General features: G+C 37.0%; 1 protein-coding gene across 6 annotated transcripts in view; it reads right to left on the reverse strand.

Moving 5' to 3' along the window:
• The window catches only part of VPS13D (vacuolar protein sorting 13 homolog D), a 415828-nt gene that overhangs the window by 364186 nt on the left and 34470 nt on the right, over positions 1-17172 (reverse strand). For 5 of the 6 annotated variants that reach the window (XM_007491757.3, XM_007491755.3, XM_016422198.2 and 2 more), the window contains exons 11-19: positions 16140-16241; positions 15732-15933; positions 12596-12775; positions 11646-11776; positions 10823-10895; positions 9372-9542; positions 8460-8590; positions 6943-7075; positions 2115-4316 (exon numbers count right to left, since the gene is read on the reverse strand). In XM_007491757.3, coding sequence (XP_007491819.2) covers positions 2115-4316; positions 6943-7075; positions 8460-8590; positions 9372-9542; positions 10823-10895; positions 11646-11776; positions 12596-12775; positions 15732-15933; positions 16140-16241 — 3325 coding nt within the window. Of the gene's footprint in view, positions 1-2114; positions 4317-6942; positions 7076-8459; positions 8591-9371; positions 9543-10822; positions 10896-11645; positions 11777-12595; positions 12776-15731; positions 15934-16139; positions 16242-17172 lie in introns of those variants that run through there. The other variant, XM_016422199.2, reaches the window with a different exon arrangement.

Consider the following 17172-nt stretch of genomic DNA (forward strand, 5'->3'; position numbering starts at 1 on the left):
TCAAGGATATCCAGAGAAATCATGAAAAACAAATGCAAAAGAAGGAGGCCTTGCAGTCCCAGATCTCAAACTATACTATAAAACATTGGTCATCAAAACAATTTGGTACTGGCTAAGAGACAGAAAAGAGTATCAATGGAATAGACTTGGGGTTAGTGACCTCAGCAAGACAGTCTATAATAAGCCCAAAGATCCCAGTTTTGGGGACCAAAATCCACTATTTGATAAAAACTGTTGGGAAAATTGGAAGACAGTATGGGAGAGATTAGGTTTGGATCAACATCTCACACCCTATACCAAGATAAACTCAGAATGGGTGAATGACTTGAATATAAAGAAGAAAACTATAAGCAAATTAGGTGAACACATTATAGTATACATGTCAGATCTTTGGGAAAGGAAAGACTTTAAAACCGAGCAAGAGTTAAAAAAAAAATCATAAAATGTAAAATAAATAATTTTGATTACATCAAATTAAAAAGTTTTTGTACAAACAAAACCAATGCAACCAAATTGAGAAGGGAAGCAACAAACTGGGAAATAATCTTCATATCAAAAACCTCTGAAAAAGGCCTAATTACTCAAATTTATAAAAAGCTAAATCAATTATACAAAAAATCAAGCCATTCTCCAATTGATAAATGGACAAGGGACATGAATAGTCAATTTTCAGTTAAAGAAATCAAAACTATTAATAAGCACATGAAAAAGTGTTCTAAATCTCTTATAATCAGAGAGATGCAAATCAAAACAACTCTGAGGTTTCACCTCACACTTAGCAGATTGGCCAACGTGACAGCAACAGAAAGTAATGAATGCTGGAGGGGATGTGGCAAAGTCGGGACATTAATGCATTGCTGGTGGAGATGTGAATTAATCCAACCATTCTGGATGGCAATTTGGAACTATGCCCAAAGGACGCTAAAAAAATGTCTGCCCTTTGATCCAGCCATAGCACTGCTGGGTTTGTACCCCAAAGAGATAATAAGGAAAAAGACATGTACAAAAATATTCATAGTTGCGCTCTTTGTGAGGGGATGCTCTTCAACTGGGGAATGGCTGAACAAATTGTAGTATATGTTGGTGATGGAATAGTATTGTGCTCAAAGGAATAATAAACTGGAGGAATTCCATGAGGACTGGAACAACCTCGAGGAAGTGATGCAGAGCGAAAGGAGCAGAACCAGGAAAACATTGTACACAGAGACTGATACACTGTGGTACAACAGAATGTAATGGACTTCTCCATTAGTGGCAATGCAGTGATCCTGAACACCCAGGAGGGATGTATGAGAAAGAACACTATCCACATTCAGAGGAAAAACTGTGGGAGGAGAAACACAGAAGAAAAACAACTGTTTGATTACATGGGTCCAGGGGATATGACTGGGGATGATCATCCTAGTGCAAACATCAACAACATGGAAATAGGTTCTGATATTACTCATGTAATACCCAGTGGAATCGCACGTTGGCTAAGGGAAAGGTAGGGGGAGGGGAGGGAGGGAAAGAATATGATTCTTGTAACCAAGGAATAATGTTCTAAATTGACTAAATAAAATTTTTTTTAAAATGAGATTCTATTCCAAGTGACTTTTACTAGCAGCCTTATAAAGTTAACAAGAAGAATCTGATAGCTAAGCAAAAGCTTCTTAGCTCCATATAAATCAATCATTCTGGTCCATGTGAACGGGAATATTAAATCAAGGAGAGTGGATGGCAGTCAGGCTTATTAACTTAGGACTTCTAAAGAACTGATAATTGAGATGTCTCATTGGGTAATCAGTCATAAAATCACATGAATAGACTTTAACTCACCAAATAGTGTGCTCCTTTCCCTAGGATACCCAAACAGAAGTTGGGCTACCATTATCCATGGCCTCTGCAGAGGAGGATCCTTACTTTATAGGTGAAGTTTGACTATATGATCTCTATGTTACAGTTTGTCATTTAAAACATGTCTTATTTTGTGAAATCTAACATGAGGTGAGGGGAATTTTAATGATCAATTCTCTAAAACATAAATTCATTATCTGTGGTATTTGGACAAATTCTTCTAAGACATAAGTGACCTGGGATTAGAATCCTGAATTCCAAAGAGTCACATAACTCACCTTGACCTCTATGCAAAGATTCAAAGAAATCATGACGGGTGAAATGAGTTTCCTCCTGGCTAGTAACACTGGCAGGACCAGAAGGAGGGTGGAGGGATTGGCTTACTTCAGATCCAGAACCCTTCCTGCCTGCCAACTGAGTGCAGTTCAAAGAGTATAGTTTAATGTCTTTGATTTCCACCTGAAGCCGATCACTTCTTGATTCATCTTCACCTGCCACAAAATTCTGGATGAAGATTCGTCCTAAATGTCCTACCAATAGCTCAGGACTTCCAGGCTTTCGAGGGATTGAAACAACTGGTGATTCTATGTTGACATTTAAGATAAGCTTAACAGTGTCACTCACAGTTGTGCATGGGTCAAAACCATAGACCTCATTTTCCTCAAAGGCAAAAGGATCTCTAGGCTTCCGAGGTGTTTCAAAGAGAGAGACCATCTCACTGTACTCTGCAGTCTTGGTAGCCAAAACTGTGGTGACTTTGCTTGCTGCACTTTTCAACATACTTCGGAAATTCTCTTCAAGTTCATCCATGGACAGTGTTAACTCCTTTAGAAATTTAGCAGAGTGGTTATAATGCAGGGATGCCATTTTGAGGTTAAGGGAACATTCTTGTTTAGTCTTCTCAACAAATGTGAAACTCAGTGCTTCTGTAAGGGCTGCATCTTCCATTTTAACAAAGACAGATTCAAAGTAGCCAATATCACTAACAATGTTTTCATAACCTATAGAATTTCCAATGCTGACAACATACTGGTTCTTGACATTATCTTGTGTCAAGTCCATGAGCTGCAAGCAACCAAGGGAACCATTCACATCAACCGTATTACCCATGGAGACATTAACTTTGGTTCCACCTATACTTGCAGTTGCAATTTTTCTGCCATATTTTTCCCCATTTGTCATTCCCACTGTCCGAAGGAGCAGCAAATTAAGTCTGTGAATATCTACTGCAACTTCAGTGTTTTGCTCATAAGTTGACTGGTATGTTTCTTGTTCTTTAAAACTTCTTTCAAAATCTGTCATTAAAGGCTGAGGGCTAGAATCATCTTTTTCCTTAGGAAAGGATTTTTGAAGAAAACCAATCAGCTCTACAATTGTTTCTGGATTCAGGATGATATCTAAATTATTTACCTGTAATGATATCACCTGGAGGGTGCTGTCTAAATTCATTGAGGGACATTCTGAACTAACAAATTGGTATTCTAACTTAATGAGTGATTCTTGATCTTTGGTGATTATATTGTCAAGTGCAACATTAGTGGCTGCAATACACCGATCACTCAGTGTGGTCACATCAGGTCCAGAGACAGGTGACTGGGCCCTGCTATCCCGGAGACTTCCTGTTGGAATATCAAAACTCAAGTTCTTGTGTGAAGCCATTAAGAGATCAAAATCAGCACCATAAGTCTGCATAGTGTCCACCAGGAGTAAGCCATGGACAGTGAGAGACACTTCAGCATCATAAGGCCTCTTCACAAAATGAGCATTGGTACCAAATACTTTGAGCACAGAAATGTAACGACCATTGCTCTCAACACCAAGCTGCATACAATTAACTTTAAATTCAGCTAAAAGGAGCTGAGATTCCACCAGAACCTCCCTTGTATGCTGCTCCAAAACCACAATGCTCTGAGTTAAATTCATTACCGAGTCTTGCAAGCTTCCTCGATGTGCCTCTTCAGGAAAAATCTTCTCTTTGATCAATACATCAGAAGATTTCGTTTCTGAAGTGGTTAAAAGAGCAAAGCAATTCTTCAAGGCAGATATTTTATCCTCATTGATGTGGATTTTCAAATCTGGTAAATTACCTGAGAGTACTGCCCCTGGGTACCTGGGATCTGATGTATAAATCAATCGGCGTTCCAACTGTAAATGCACATTGAATTTCTCTACCACATGGGTTGGTCCCACATCAATGTCCTGAACATGCTTCCAATTGTCTTTCACTCGTCCAACCATGATCTGGAGGTCCATAAATGACAAGGAGTATCTTTCATACATCTTTGTGCTCATTAAATGTGCTTGAAGTTGCTCTTCACTGAATTCAACTGTAGGAAATGGTGGGGTTTTCACTCCATTCCTGCTGCTTGTCTGGAGAGGTGGGGTGTTAGGAGGTGTGGCAAGAGGTGTTTTATATTCATCATCACTAAGCTCATTCATATCAGAAGAGGAACCTTCTGTACTTTTCTTCTTATAATCATCTGTAGAAAGAAAAGAGAAAAATCAGCATAAATTTTTCTGTATTCTAATAATTTTCCTTCAATAAGAATTTAAGGAAGATTTCAGAATTATACAATTCTATTCAAAAACTGTCAACTACAGAAAAGCAGAATATGCTGTGATATCTGAACATAACAGAATATTACTCCACCAAAAAAACCACAAAACACAAAATACAAAGAAACTCAGAAGAACATGAAATTGACACATAAAGCAGAATTAGATCAATGATATGCACACTGAATGTAACTAAAAAATATGACGACAAATGTAAAAGAAATTACAAAGGGATATAAAAGCAAATAGGAAGTTTTTGTTGTTATTTGGCTAAAATTAAGATAGAAGTTGACCAAACAATAAATATTACCTATAATCATTTTAGCTGTATATTTAAATTTTTTGTAGGTATTCACCAAGCTTGGAAATAAATTTAAAAGAAAATGTACTTATAAAAAGTTCTTCCTAGATAGTCTGTATGTCCAATCTTCAGTCATGATGTGTAGACACAGAAACAAAAATAAAATAAAACTTGTTATATATTATTAGAGTTGATTACTTATTCTATCACTCCAATCATTTTAATGACTGCTAAATTAAAATATTTAGCTCCACAGAGATAATAGCTATATTATTTTATTACAGATTTGTTTGATGATCAGCTCACTGATCAACTTAAATTTTAAATGAAATGTAGAAAAGATGGTAGCAAGGTCAGGTAGCAGAGAATGGCACTATAAGTGTGTAGTACAGTCCTAAAAAATAGTATCAGGGAAAAATAAAATTCAGAATGAGCCTAGGCTGTCAAGACAAGAAAAAGGGTTGTTGTTGTTTATTTGTTTTTTAATGAAAGAAAGGGGTGGGGGATAGGGTCAAATAAGATTTAGGGAGTAGGCAGGATAATGAAAACACATGACAAAGAACAAGGAGAACTGCTCAAATCCTTTGTTTGTTTTCTCTGCATAGAAGAATGGTCTCTCTCAACTTACTTAATGGACTGAAAGCCAGGGCTAGAGATGGGAGGTCCTAAGTTCAGATCTGGCCTCAGATACTTCCTAGCTATGTGACCCTGGGCAAGTCATCTAACCCCAATTGCCTAACTCTTACTGCTCTTCTGCCTTGGAACAAATACAACTGATTCCAAGACTGACAGTAAGGGCTTATTAAAAAAAAAAAACAGTGATTATAATCAAGAACAGAACATATCAAGCTAATCTCTTTTCTTTTCTGACAAAGTTACTAAACTAGCAGTTGAGGGGCCGCTGCAATGACAACCTTTTCATAAAGTAGTTCATACTATTCTTGTGGAAAAAATAGAAATATGTTGATTATACAATAAATCATTTAAACAGCTCAAATGCCTGGACTCAAGAGTTGTAGTTAATGGTTCAATGTCTATAAGGCAAAAGGTCTCTAGCCCCAGCAAGCTTTGTGTGGCCTTATGTTCGAGAACATTTTTATCAATGATTCAGACAAAGGTATAAAATGGTAAGCTCACCCAATTTGCAGGTGACATCAAACTGGGAGAAAAAGCTAACACAATGAATGGCTGAGACAGGATTCATCTTGACAGGTTATTGCCCTGAAATGAATCTAATAAGAATTCAACAGGGGAAAATATAGTCTTAAACTTCAGTGTAAAAAAAGGCACTTCCCCTTGCATAAATGAGGGAGGCATAGACAGAGAGCAGTTGTTCTAAAAAAAAAAAAGTCTGGAGTTTTAGTAATCTGCATTATGAATGAGCAATGTAATATGACTAACCATCAAAATAAAGTACTGTTATCTTGTACTGCACAGGACAAAGCTTCCAGGAATGGGGCATTACAGTCAAACTGTACTCCCTCATCAGACCTCATTTAGATATCTGTATTCAGTTCTGGGTGCCACAGTTTAATAAGGATTTTGATAAGCTGAAGAGTATCCAATAGAGAACTGGGCATTAGTAGCCTGGAGAACAGAAGACTTGGGGGAGAGAAGAGGGAATCAGGGGAGAGAATGAATGATAGCAGTCATCAAATATTTGAAGGGCTGCCACATGGACAAGGGAACAGAATTGTTCTATTTGTCCCCATAGGGAAGAAATAGGAACAATAGGTGAAAGTTGCAAAGAAGCCAATTTAGGTTTGATACCAGGAAAAACTTCCTAACAATTCAAACTGTCCAAAAGTGCAATAGCATGCCTGGAGAAATGATGGGTTTCCGTTCCTTTTATTATTCAAACAGAGGTTGGATAACCAGTTGTCAAGTGTGTTATAGCTGAGACTCTTCATGCAGGGGTTAAATTGAATGAAATCTAAAGTTTCAAAATTTTAAATTCTGTGATTCAGTACAAAGGATATTAAATATACTAATAATGAAAAGAATATCAGATTGGCCAAAGAAAAAAGTACCTTTTAAACCTAATTATAGTTAAAGGATCTTTCTGGAATCTCTTCATGAAATTAACTTCAACTGTAGAAATGCTAGCTCTACTCTCAGTATAAAACAACTAAGAACACTATAATTATCACACAAACTATCAAGACATTATAGATATCTTATTGGGGGAGGGTGGAAGATCACTCTAAGAATGCCCTCATCACTTACTTATCCTTTAGTGCCAACCATACCTTGAGTATTAGTGAGCAATATCCTGCCCAAGTCCACAACAACTAACACAGGATTCTTAAGCTTGAAATCATCCGGGAATATCACCTGAGGAGCAGAAATATCCAGCCGAACCGTCCAACGTTTGCTCTCTTCCTGTGAAAATATCAATTAGCAAGGAAGTATTTCTTATGATGACTCTTGAAATGGAGCATCAATTTAGCCAACAACTCCATTGCTGGAGCAGAAGCCCTTTCTATTCAGAAAGACAAAACCACCAGCTCTCCTTTGGTCTGGGATTCCTGCCCTGATTATCCCTCTGTAGGCTGGGCCACATGCTTGAACTAAAGCCCCACTCTGCTCTTAAAAGCTAAGCTGCATAGTGGCTTCTTCCTTCTGAAATGCCTCTTTTCTTAGCACCCTGACCTGCCCAGGGCCTTTCTAACAAGGATCTCTACCCCTGCAGGTAAGTTCCCTTCTCACTCCAGCCCAGATCTATGCCTTCTCTCCTCCCCTCAGCCTCATGAAATGCTCAGTTTCCTTCAAAGCACAGCTCAATTGTCACCTCCTACAATAAGACCTTTCCTGATTCCCTAGCTATCGTTATTTTCTTCCCTTTGAAACTATTTTAAATTATCCTTACATATCTTTTACATTACTCAGCTGCATATACATTATATTTCTCCACAGAAATGCAACCTCCTTTGGAGGGAGGAATACTTCATTTCTGTCTCTACATCCCTAGCAGTGGGCACAGTGCCACAAATACAGTAGATATTTAATAAATGCTTGTTGAATGGTGTTGATTGCATTCAACTAGAATAGAAAATGAGATATTTTTTTTGGTTGTTATTTGGCTCCATGAAGGTAAGGACCCTATCTTAATGATATTTTTCTATTTCCCAGTGCTCAACATATTCTTTCACACATTGTGAAAATAACTGATGAACAAATATATGTCCCAGGGGTACCTAGATGGCTCAATGGATTGAGAGCCAGGCCTAGAGATGGGAGACGTTGAGTTCAAATCAAAACCTCAGATACTTTCCTAGCTGTAAGATATTGGGCAAGTCACTTATCCCCCACTGCCTAGCCCTTACCACTCTTCTGTCTTGGAGTCAATACTTTGTATTGACTCCAAGACAGAAAGTAAAGCTGTTGGGGGGGAGGGGGGGTTAATATATGTCCAAAACCAGTATAAAGGAACTTCCAAACATGAATAAAGATCAGATCTGGAATTTTTCTTCACAGACATACAGAGCAGAGGCTAAGGCCCATGCCTTGCATTATTGCTGAGGTCAAACACAGATCCACTGAATCCATTTCCACAAACCAATGCCAGCTTATGGCAGCCCCAGGCCCTTATTTGCCATGGCCTCCTGGACCAGGGGGTCAGCTCTAGAGGTTCTTGAGAATATGGTAAAGCAGCATGCCTGACGAGACCACATTTCTAATTTTTACACTTAACTGAAAATTGGCATCAGCAGCTAAAGCACTTAACAACCAAACAAATCAAAAGCACTTAAGTTTGACCACTCACAATGAAATCACCCACTAGCAAACGGTCAATAGTTTGTCGGATTTCCGCCTTTGTCTGCATTTTTAGTTTGTTGTATTGTCTTCGAGCAGCTTCAGCAACTCTCAACTCAAGTTCTGATTGATAGCCAAAACCTACAAGATTGAAAAATAGAGGAGACCAAATGGATCTAAAGCTGGCTAGGTGGGCAGAAGAACTAGAGGAAGTCTCTTCCTGAAATTGCTACTTCCCTAAGAAGTGCCAAGCTCAAGACAGGATATCAAAAATGAGAGTTCTCTACAGCAATATTCCCTGACGTCATTTCTAACAAATGGGAGATAATAAAATTATGAGAGGTCTGCAGTGTATTCCATCACATTACACTGGACCTAAGTAAGACACTATAAATCCCTAAGAATATTAAAATTTAATGGCAAAAGAAATACCTCCTGCTTTTGGTCTGGCACTAAAGAAAATAAAACAGTCTGGGAGAATTTCATCAAAGAAATTGGGAAGAGTGGATAGAAATTAGTTATTATTTCACTATCAATTTTCACACATATGATTTAGTTATTCAGTACTCGGTGGAGATGAAGCAAAAAACTGTTCTTTTTCTCTAGAACTAGTTCCCTGAATCTTTCCAAAAAGGCTTTAAATTAATGTAGGTCAAGTAGGTTCATCATCAATATAAAATATGGGTTCTGAGAAAATGAATGTAAAGGAGAAGCTAACTAAAAAGGAGAATAGAATACTTTATGATCTTACTTTCTTGCCAAAAGTGGCAACAGGATTCTTACTAAGGGACACCTTATTATTTACTATACTGATCTTTCTTATTGCTGCTTATACATGGCTAAAGGTTTTAAAATTGACTAGGAAAATTAGAAAACTAAAAGAATATAAACTTAAAACCAAAAAAAAAACAAAAAAGTTAACCTGAGGTATGAACCTTTCCCTTGTAGAAAAAATCTGCTACTTTCTTAATGGCCTGGGGATTATAAACAATATTCAAGGGCCTAGTGCTGACATTCAGTCGCCTCTCAAAGTGGCTGTGTACTGGATTCTTCTCATACAGCATCTCAAAAACAGGAGAATCTGGATCAGTAGCTGGAAAGAGAAAGCAGATCTAAGAAGGAAAGATGGCAAAAAGATGCACTTCCTTTACTTAAAATAACAGAGATCATATCTGGGATAAATTATGTAAATGAGATGAAATGTGCTAAATTATCTCTTTGGCTATCTGGAATGATGGCACAGTGTTATCAGCTAAGTACTACACAATGATTTCTACTGTTAAACTCTAAATGGTAACACCACAAAGAAAACTGGAACAATCCTCACCATTTTTACAAGTGAGAAAAATAAAGCACTTTTCTTATTTACTGGTTCCTAGGTTAACAACTTGCTAAATGGCCATAACAACATACTACATAATAAAAGCTAGATTGAAATCACTTTTCATGACCAAAATAACATCATTCAAAACTGAATGCACTGCAGTAGAACTTAGTTTTATACAACCAATACTCTCCAAGACTCTTCATATAAATTGAAAATTAAGCATAATAGCAAACCCCATTTATTTAATAAGTAGTTCTTATACAACCAGACCTAGATACTGTAACTTTTCTTAGGCTTATCAGAGCTACCAGCATCACTACTCTTGTACTTTGGAACCATTAATAATAATTAAATACCATTAATGAAACAAAAAGAAGCACTGCTCTCTTATTTCGGACATGTTACTTGTTACAAGTGACATGACTTGTTACAAGCAAAAACTCCAGATAAAGACTGATGCAAAGGGGCAACTAGGTAGTTCAGTGGATGAAGTCAGTCCTAGAGATGGGAGTTCCTAGATTCAAAGCTGGCCTCAGGTACTACCTAGCTGTGTGACCCCAGAGAAGTCACTTAATTCCAGTTGCCTACCCTGTACCATTCTTCTGCTGATAGTTTCCACTTCTTAGACAGAAGGTAAGGGTTTAAAAAAAAAAATAAGTTGATGTGGGAGCTAATATTTGGCACAAAACAATGTAATGACTCACACTAATTCTTCTCAGAGCAAGAATGAGAGTGACTGGGCAAACTGCTACAAAACTTTATATTACTTGGGAAAATGGCATGGATGTAACTAAAATTTTCTTATTATTTTTAGTAATATAAATATTAATATAAAAATCATTTTATTTGCCTTTTTTCAATTGTCAAACACATATACCAAATATACATGCGTTGAGTTCCTGTAAAACAAGGTCTTACTATATATTTTTCTATTCTTCTAATCTCTAAGTTAAAATAAGGAAACATACAATATTCAAATCAATACAAAAAGTATATTTAACCCACCAAAAAAAAGTCTATAATTTCAAAAACATGTGAAAAATTACCAGGACACTGATCACTCTTGTCTGAAGATGTTTGGAGACCAAGAGATTGTGAAACACTGCCAACTTCTTTTTGCTATTTCACAACACAGAATACACAAGAGGGTAAGAGCGTTAGGCACAACATACATTTTTCTTTAGCCTTTTACAGTTGCTTATAAAGAATTGTTGTACTTAGAGATAAATTACTTAATACTGTTTTTTGCTTATACCATGGGTTTATATTTGTTCCCTATTGACGAGTCCCTTCTAAATCAGAGACCACATATCCTAATTATTTAATCCTTCCACAATTGCCTGCTCTGTGCACAGCCATCGTCAATTTCTGAATAAGACATGAAAGGGAACAAGATTCTGCCAAGTTTGGAACAAAGTAGCTAGGAATATAGTGGTAGTTAAGCAAGTCAATAACTTAATTCTTTGTCCAAGTTAATACCACTTGGCCTGATGGGGCCAAGGATTATTTGAGATATTTCTATTTCTCCCTTGGCTTGAAAATTTTGTTTTCCTGTCAGGTTTATAAAGTATTCCTAGAAAATACTAGAGTCAGAAATTAAGAAATTCAGCTATTAGCTTCCAAATGTAGCAGAACAGTTGCTTACACAATCTTTTCCAAATCAAAGAATGCACCTTACTCTAAAACCATTCTGGGTGGCTTTAGGACATAAGGGGAAAAAATGTAAACATTCATCTCAACAGCACCTTTCAACAAGTACCATCACCAAACCTGTGACAAATAAACTTAAGTCAATTCTATCGCTAAGAGGCTTAACGAGGTAATTGGCAACACTCTGGGGTATATGTGGAATTTTACAGTGGCACCTACAGGATTAGGAAAGACAAGAAGGGGAAACATTGTTCCTTCAGTCACCAGGTCTTGGAGAAACAATCCACCCAATCGAACCAAAAGTAAAGAAGAATTTCTCCGGGGTAGGGATTCTGCTAAGAGTTTCACATCTGGAAGAGACAAATGAGAGAATTACTTAGCCCCATCAAATTGTACATATCACTAGTACTTTCAAATTTTACAATTCTACCAAGGCAGATCACAAGGCTTGATGACTGGTTTGGGATTCAGTAGATAGACATCTTATAACTTCATGGGCAGATCTAAGCAGAATGTATATCTGCATTATTCATTCATAGAATAAACATTTATTAAGGGCTTATCATATTCTGTGCCAAGTGCTAGGAATACAAAAAGAGGCAAGAGACAGTCCCTGCCCTCAATGAGCTTACAGTCTAAGGATCATAGGATTTGGTGTTAGAAGTAATCTCAGAGTTTCAATTTAACCTTTCTCTTCATTTTACAGATGAAGTAGCTGTGACCTACGTATATAAAGGAGCCTGCTTGTGGTCACACAGGTAGATAGGTGACAGAGGTAGGATATCAGCCCAAGTTTCTTGATTCCAAATCCAGTATTCTCTACACTATACCAAACTGTCTCACTCCCGTAACATAATTACTATGTAAAGAAACTTTACAAAGAAGTCCAGTTTGCTAGTTCACAAAAAGCTCATGCCAGCCCAGTTTTTTCTTCCCTACAAAGGTTAGCACAAGAATATAATTAAACAATTTGGCACTATTTATTATTCAGCCTTCACAAATTCTTGCTTAATGTGGCTAAGTGGCCAATTTGGGGGCTGAAATGAAGAATTAAGTGAAATAAAAATAGGGTGATGGCTTTGATTTCCTGAGCAATCAAACACTTAGGAAGCAGAAAGTGTACTGTGCCTGGGATGATAAAAGTCAGTGGATGAATGTCTCTCCCCTACCTGAAAATTCAAGCTGCATGAAAGCACTCTCATTCTCTGGAGGAGACCCTTTCTCCTGATGTAACAAAGTGACCATCCCACGCTGTAGTTGCAAATTCAGTTTAGCAAAGACATGGTCTCTCTTTGTGAATGTGTTCATGCAAGAAGCATCTGCAGTTGGATCAAAAAATTCTTCAGTGCCTAAGGAGCAGGAGCAAAAGAATCCTTTAGATAAAGTATTTTCATTAACAAGAATTCAGGCATTCTGAGTATAGTTATGGCAACAATATTCAACTACAACAAAGAAGGAAAGAATGGAGATGGACTCCCATAGAGCAGGTGAAGAATTCATTTTGTACGTGGAAAGAAGGACTCTTTGGAACATAAAGAAATACATAAAGGCTTTTTTGAAATAATGCAAAGCAAAGATGATGATAAAAAATTATATCAGAACAATTACAACAAATATGTATATAATAATTTTAAGTTTTACAAAGAGTTTACTTTACATTACCTCATTTGATCCTTCTAACAACCTTATGTAACTATCTTATCCTTACTGTATAAATGAGGAAGCTAATTCAGAGAGGTTAAGTGATTTGCCCCTGGTCACATAGCTAGCAAATATCAGGGCAGGATTTTAATTCAGGTCATCCTGACTTCAATTCCAGGCCTAAAACCAGGAGGCCAAGATCTCCCTAAAAGAATGGAACACACACTCTTACCGATAAGAGAAGTAAATGAAAATTAATGGACTGAGGGCAGGATGGCTAGGTGACTCAGTAGATTGAGAGCCAATCCTAGAAAGAAGTGGTCTTAGGTTCAAATCTGGCCTCAGATATTTCCTAGCTGTGTGACCCTGGGCAAGTCACTTAACTTCTACTACCTAACTGTTACCACTTTTCCGCCTTGGAACCAATATACAGTATTAATTCTAAGATGGAAGGTAAGGGGTTTGGGGTTATTTTCCCTTAAAGAAAATTAATGGACCAAGAATTCTGATAGGCACTCAGAATTATGATGAAAAGTTATGATACTTTATACAATGATACTAATTCACTAAAACATAAGCAGTTACACTAAGCATGTTTAGCTGTATTCATGTTCAATATTAAGTTTTTAATAAAACATTTAACTAATGCACAAAATAAAATACTGCACAGGCTATGAGCAGAGCCAAGAATGGTAGGAGGGAGGAAGGTCACTGGCCTTAGACTGAAGCTCAAAAAGTTACCTCAAATTTACAGATTAAGAAATATTATAGTTCAAGTATGAATGTAATACTTTCCCTCCATAATTAGAAGAGAAGAATTCAATTTACACAGAAAAAGAGCTAGGAAAATATCTGTTAAATTAAAATGTGGATTTCTTAGGAAAAAAGGAAGTAATATTTCACAAAGGCTTTCAACATCTGATTATAAAACAAGGAGAAAAGAAGCTGATACTCTACATTAAGTTCACATTTGTAGCTAGGAGATTTAAGACTGACCCTCCAGTAACCAATTTAGAATCTAAAATCTTTGATCTTCTCTTGTCAACTTTCCTACAAAATCTACTATTGTGATTCCCTCTGAAACTATATATAGTACAAAGGTTTGAGATTTTGTCCCTTTTGCCCAGACAAGCAATTTCCAAACACTTATTTTTTAAATTATTATTATTATTACTTTTAAAAAATAACCTTTACCTTCTTAGAATCAATACTAAGAATTGGTTCCAAGGCAAAAGAACAGTAAGATGGGCAGCCGGAACTAACTGAATTGCACAAGGTCAAACAGCTAAGAAGTACCTGAGACCATATTTGAACCCAGGACCACCCTATCTCTCTATTCCTGGCTATCCATTGAGCCACCTACATGACCCAACACTATTTTTTTAATCATATGACAAAAATCTGAGGTCATATACACAAATGACACAACAACTCCATCATGAGACCCTCCTGATAGGTGGGAAAATGGTAGCCACTATACTTCTCTACTCTCTACCCACCTCCTCCAAAGTAATGATACGTTGCTAAGAAAGGTATAATCTCCTCCATTTCTGGAACTATGATCAAATCAACTCTGCCATTGATCCTGGATATGGTCTATCAGTCTACTCCCCTACAGTCTCATTATCCATCCCTGCCACTTTCCAGACTAAAGTGCTTCTCCTTGAACATTATACACAGAGATTGATATACTGTGGTACAATTGAATGTAATGAACTTCTCTACTAGTAGCAATGTAATGACCCAGAACAATTCGGACGGATTTATGAGAAAGAATGCTATCCACATCCAGAGAAAGAACTGTGGGACCAGAAACACAGAAGAAAAACATATGATTGATCACATGGTTCGATGGGGATATGTTTGGGGATGCAGACTCTAAAACAATCACCCTTGTGCAAATATCAATAATATGGAAATAGGTCTTGATCAATGACACATATAAAATCCAGTGGAATTGCATGTCGGTTACAAGACGGGGATGAGGGGAGGGAAAGAACATGATTCTTGTAACTATGGAAAAATACTCTAAATTAACTAATTAAATTAAGTTTCCCCCCCAAAAAATACAATTATGCACTTAGACAAAAATAAATGAATGAATGAATGAATGAATGAATGAATGAATGAATGAAGTGCCTCTCCTTGGCTCCTATTCTTCCATGTCTTGTTTCCCATTAGAATATAAGTTCCATGGGGACAAGAAATATCTACCAAAGTACTTGGTAGAGAGGGATGAGGGGGAAGAAAGGGGTAGAGGAAGAGAGAGGAGAGAGAGAGAGAAGAGAAAAGGGGGAAGGACAAATCAGAGATAATAAACAAAGGAAAACAATAGCATTAAGGGGCACTGAGAATGGCTTCTTGTAGAAGATGGGTTTTTAGCTGGGACTTGAAGGAAGCCAAATATCAAAGATAAAGAGAGAAAGATTCTAGCTATGGGGAACAGCCAAAGAAAATACCTGGATTTGGAAAGTCAATTATTTTGTGAGAAGAATAGCAAAAGACCAGTGTCATGGAATTGAGGTGGGGGGAGGGGCAGGTGACTTTATTCACTTAATAAATACTTCTTTTCTCTTCCACTCCATTCTCACTAGTTATTTCACTTCAACTTAATAAAATATTTTCTGAAAGAAGAGAAATGTAAAAATCTAGCTCCAAACATACCCAGAATTTCTTCAGGATTCCACTGTTCTTGTTTTTCTGTGATTAGACCTTCAATTGGTCTCCCTTCAGGAGTTTGCTGACCATACCAGCCACCCCATCCAGGAAACCAAGACTGAAGATATTGTAGCATCCCACTGCCTCCACCAGCTTCTGGGTCTACAGGGGATTCTCCAGGAGAATTTGATAAAGGCTCTCGTAGGCTCTGCTCCAATCAAAAAACACAAGCAAATGTGAGCACCAAAGAGAAAAGTGAGAATTGTTCTGTGTTTTCAGAGCCTATAGGCATTGCCATGAAGAAGAGGTGGCAGGCAGTAGGATCAGAGATTCTGGGGGACAATTTTGTGCCTACAGAGCATACAAGGTGTATGACATTCTAAATAAGCTGCTGAGAGAAGAATAATTTCTTACCTCTGCCAGTTCTTCCTGTTTGTGGAATCGGTCATGAACCAACTCATGTAAAATCTTTAGCTCTTCAAAACTCTGTTCCTCCTCGATTCGACACATTTCCTCCTAGCCCACAGAAACACCAAAGAGGTTTCACAGCCTGGTCAAACTGAATACCCAAACAAAAAACCTAAGTAAGCATGCCCTTAACACTGCAATGGGAGGAAATAAACCACTGTGTCTCTCCAAACTTCTCATCATCTGTGTGGGTCTAAGCAAATCGGCTACAACCTTTAGTGCCCCAAGCAACTTTAGAGAGTTACAGATAATACATCATTGGGGGAAGCTTCCACACTGAGAGTTCCCTATACTGGTATGCTGCAGGTCCAGACAAAAAATAATAAATAATAATAACAAGGGTAATAATAATACAATTTCTAGGAGTTATATTAAATATGTAATTATCAAAGAGCAGTACTTTTTAAAGAAAAATTAAGAACATGACATATACTAAAAAATAAAATAATGATAAATATTGACAATTATGTAAAAGGAAAAGTTAATGGGAATGACCAGACTGAACAAAAATACCAGGAGACTTAGAATGAATGTCTGATAAGTTAAGGCATTTTTTGTGTTGAGATTCATTTAGCCAAACATTAATAGTAGTAATTTAATTGCTGGAAAATAGTTGCAAGTTTACAACTGACTGTTCTAATAGTTCATTTGAAGGCTGTAACATATCATTTTTAAAAAAAGATTAACACAGCACTAAAAACATTTGTATCCCATTAAGTAGAGCTCTGGCCCACTAATAATTGATACAGAAAATGAGTTAGGACAGAGTCTTTGTAGTTTAAATCCTGCTAAATTATTTTATGCTAATTGGAACAGCACAATGGCAGTCAAATATATACAAGGAAACAAAGAGCAGACACATTCTATTATTTCACCCTAAATAGTTCTTTAAAGACCTTGTTTTAGGAGTCTCTCTAAAGTTAAGGAAAGGGAAATTATATTTGTTCACTTGCTATGTCTATTATAAATTTGCTGTTCA

This window comes from Monodelphis domestica, chromosome 4 (genome assembly GCF_027887165.1).
Source record: "Monodelphis domestica isolate mMonDom1 chromosome 4, mMonDom1.pri, whole genome shotgun sequence".
Classification (NCBI taxonomy): domain Eukaryota; kingdom Metazoa; phylum Chordata; class Mammalia; order Didelphimorphia; family Didelphidae; genus Monodelphis; species Monodelphis domestica.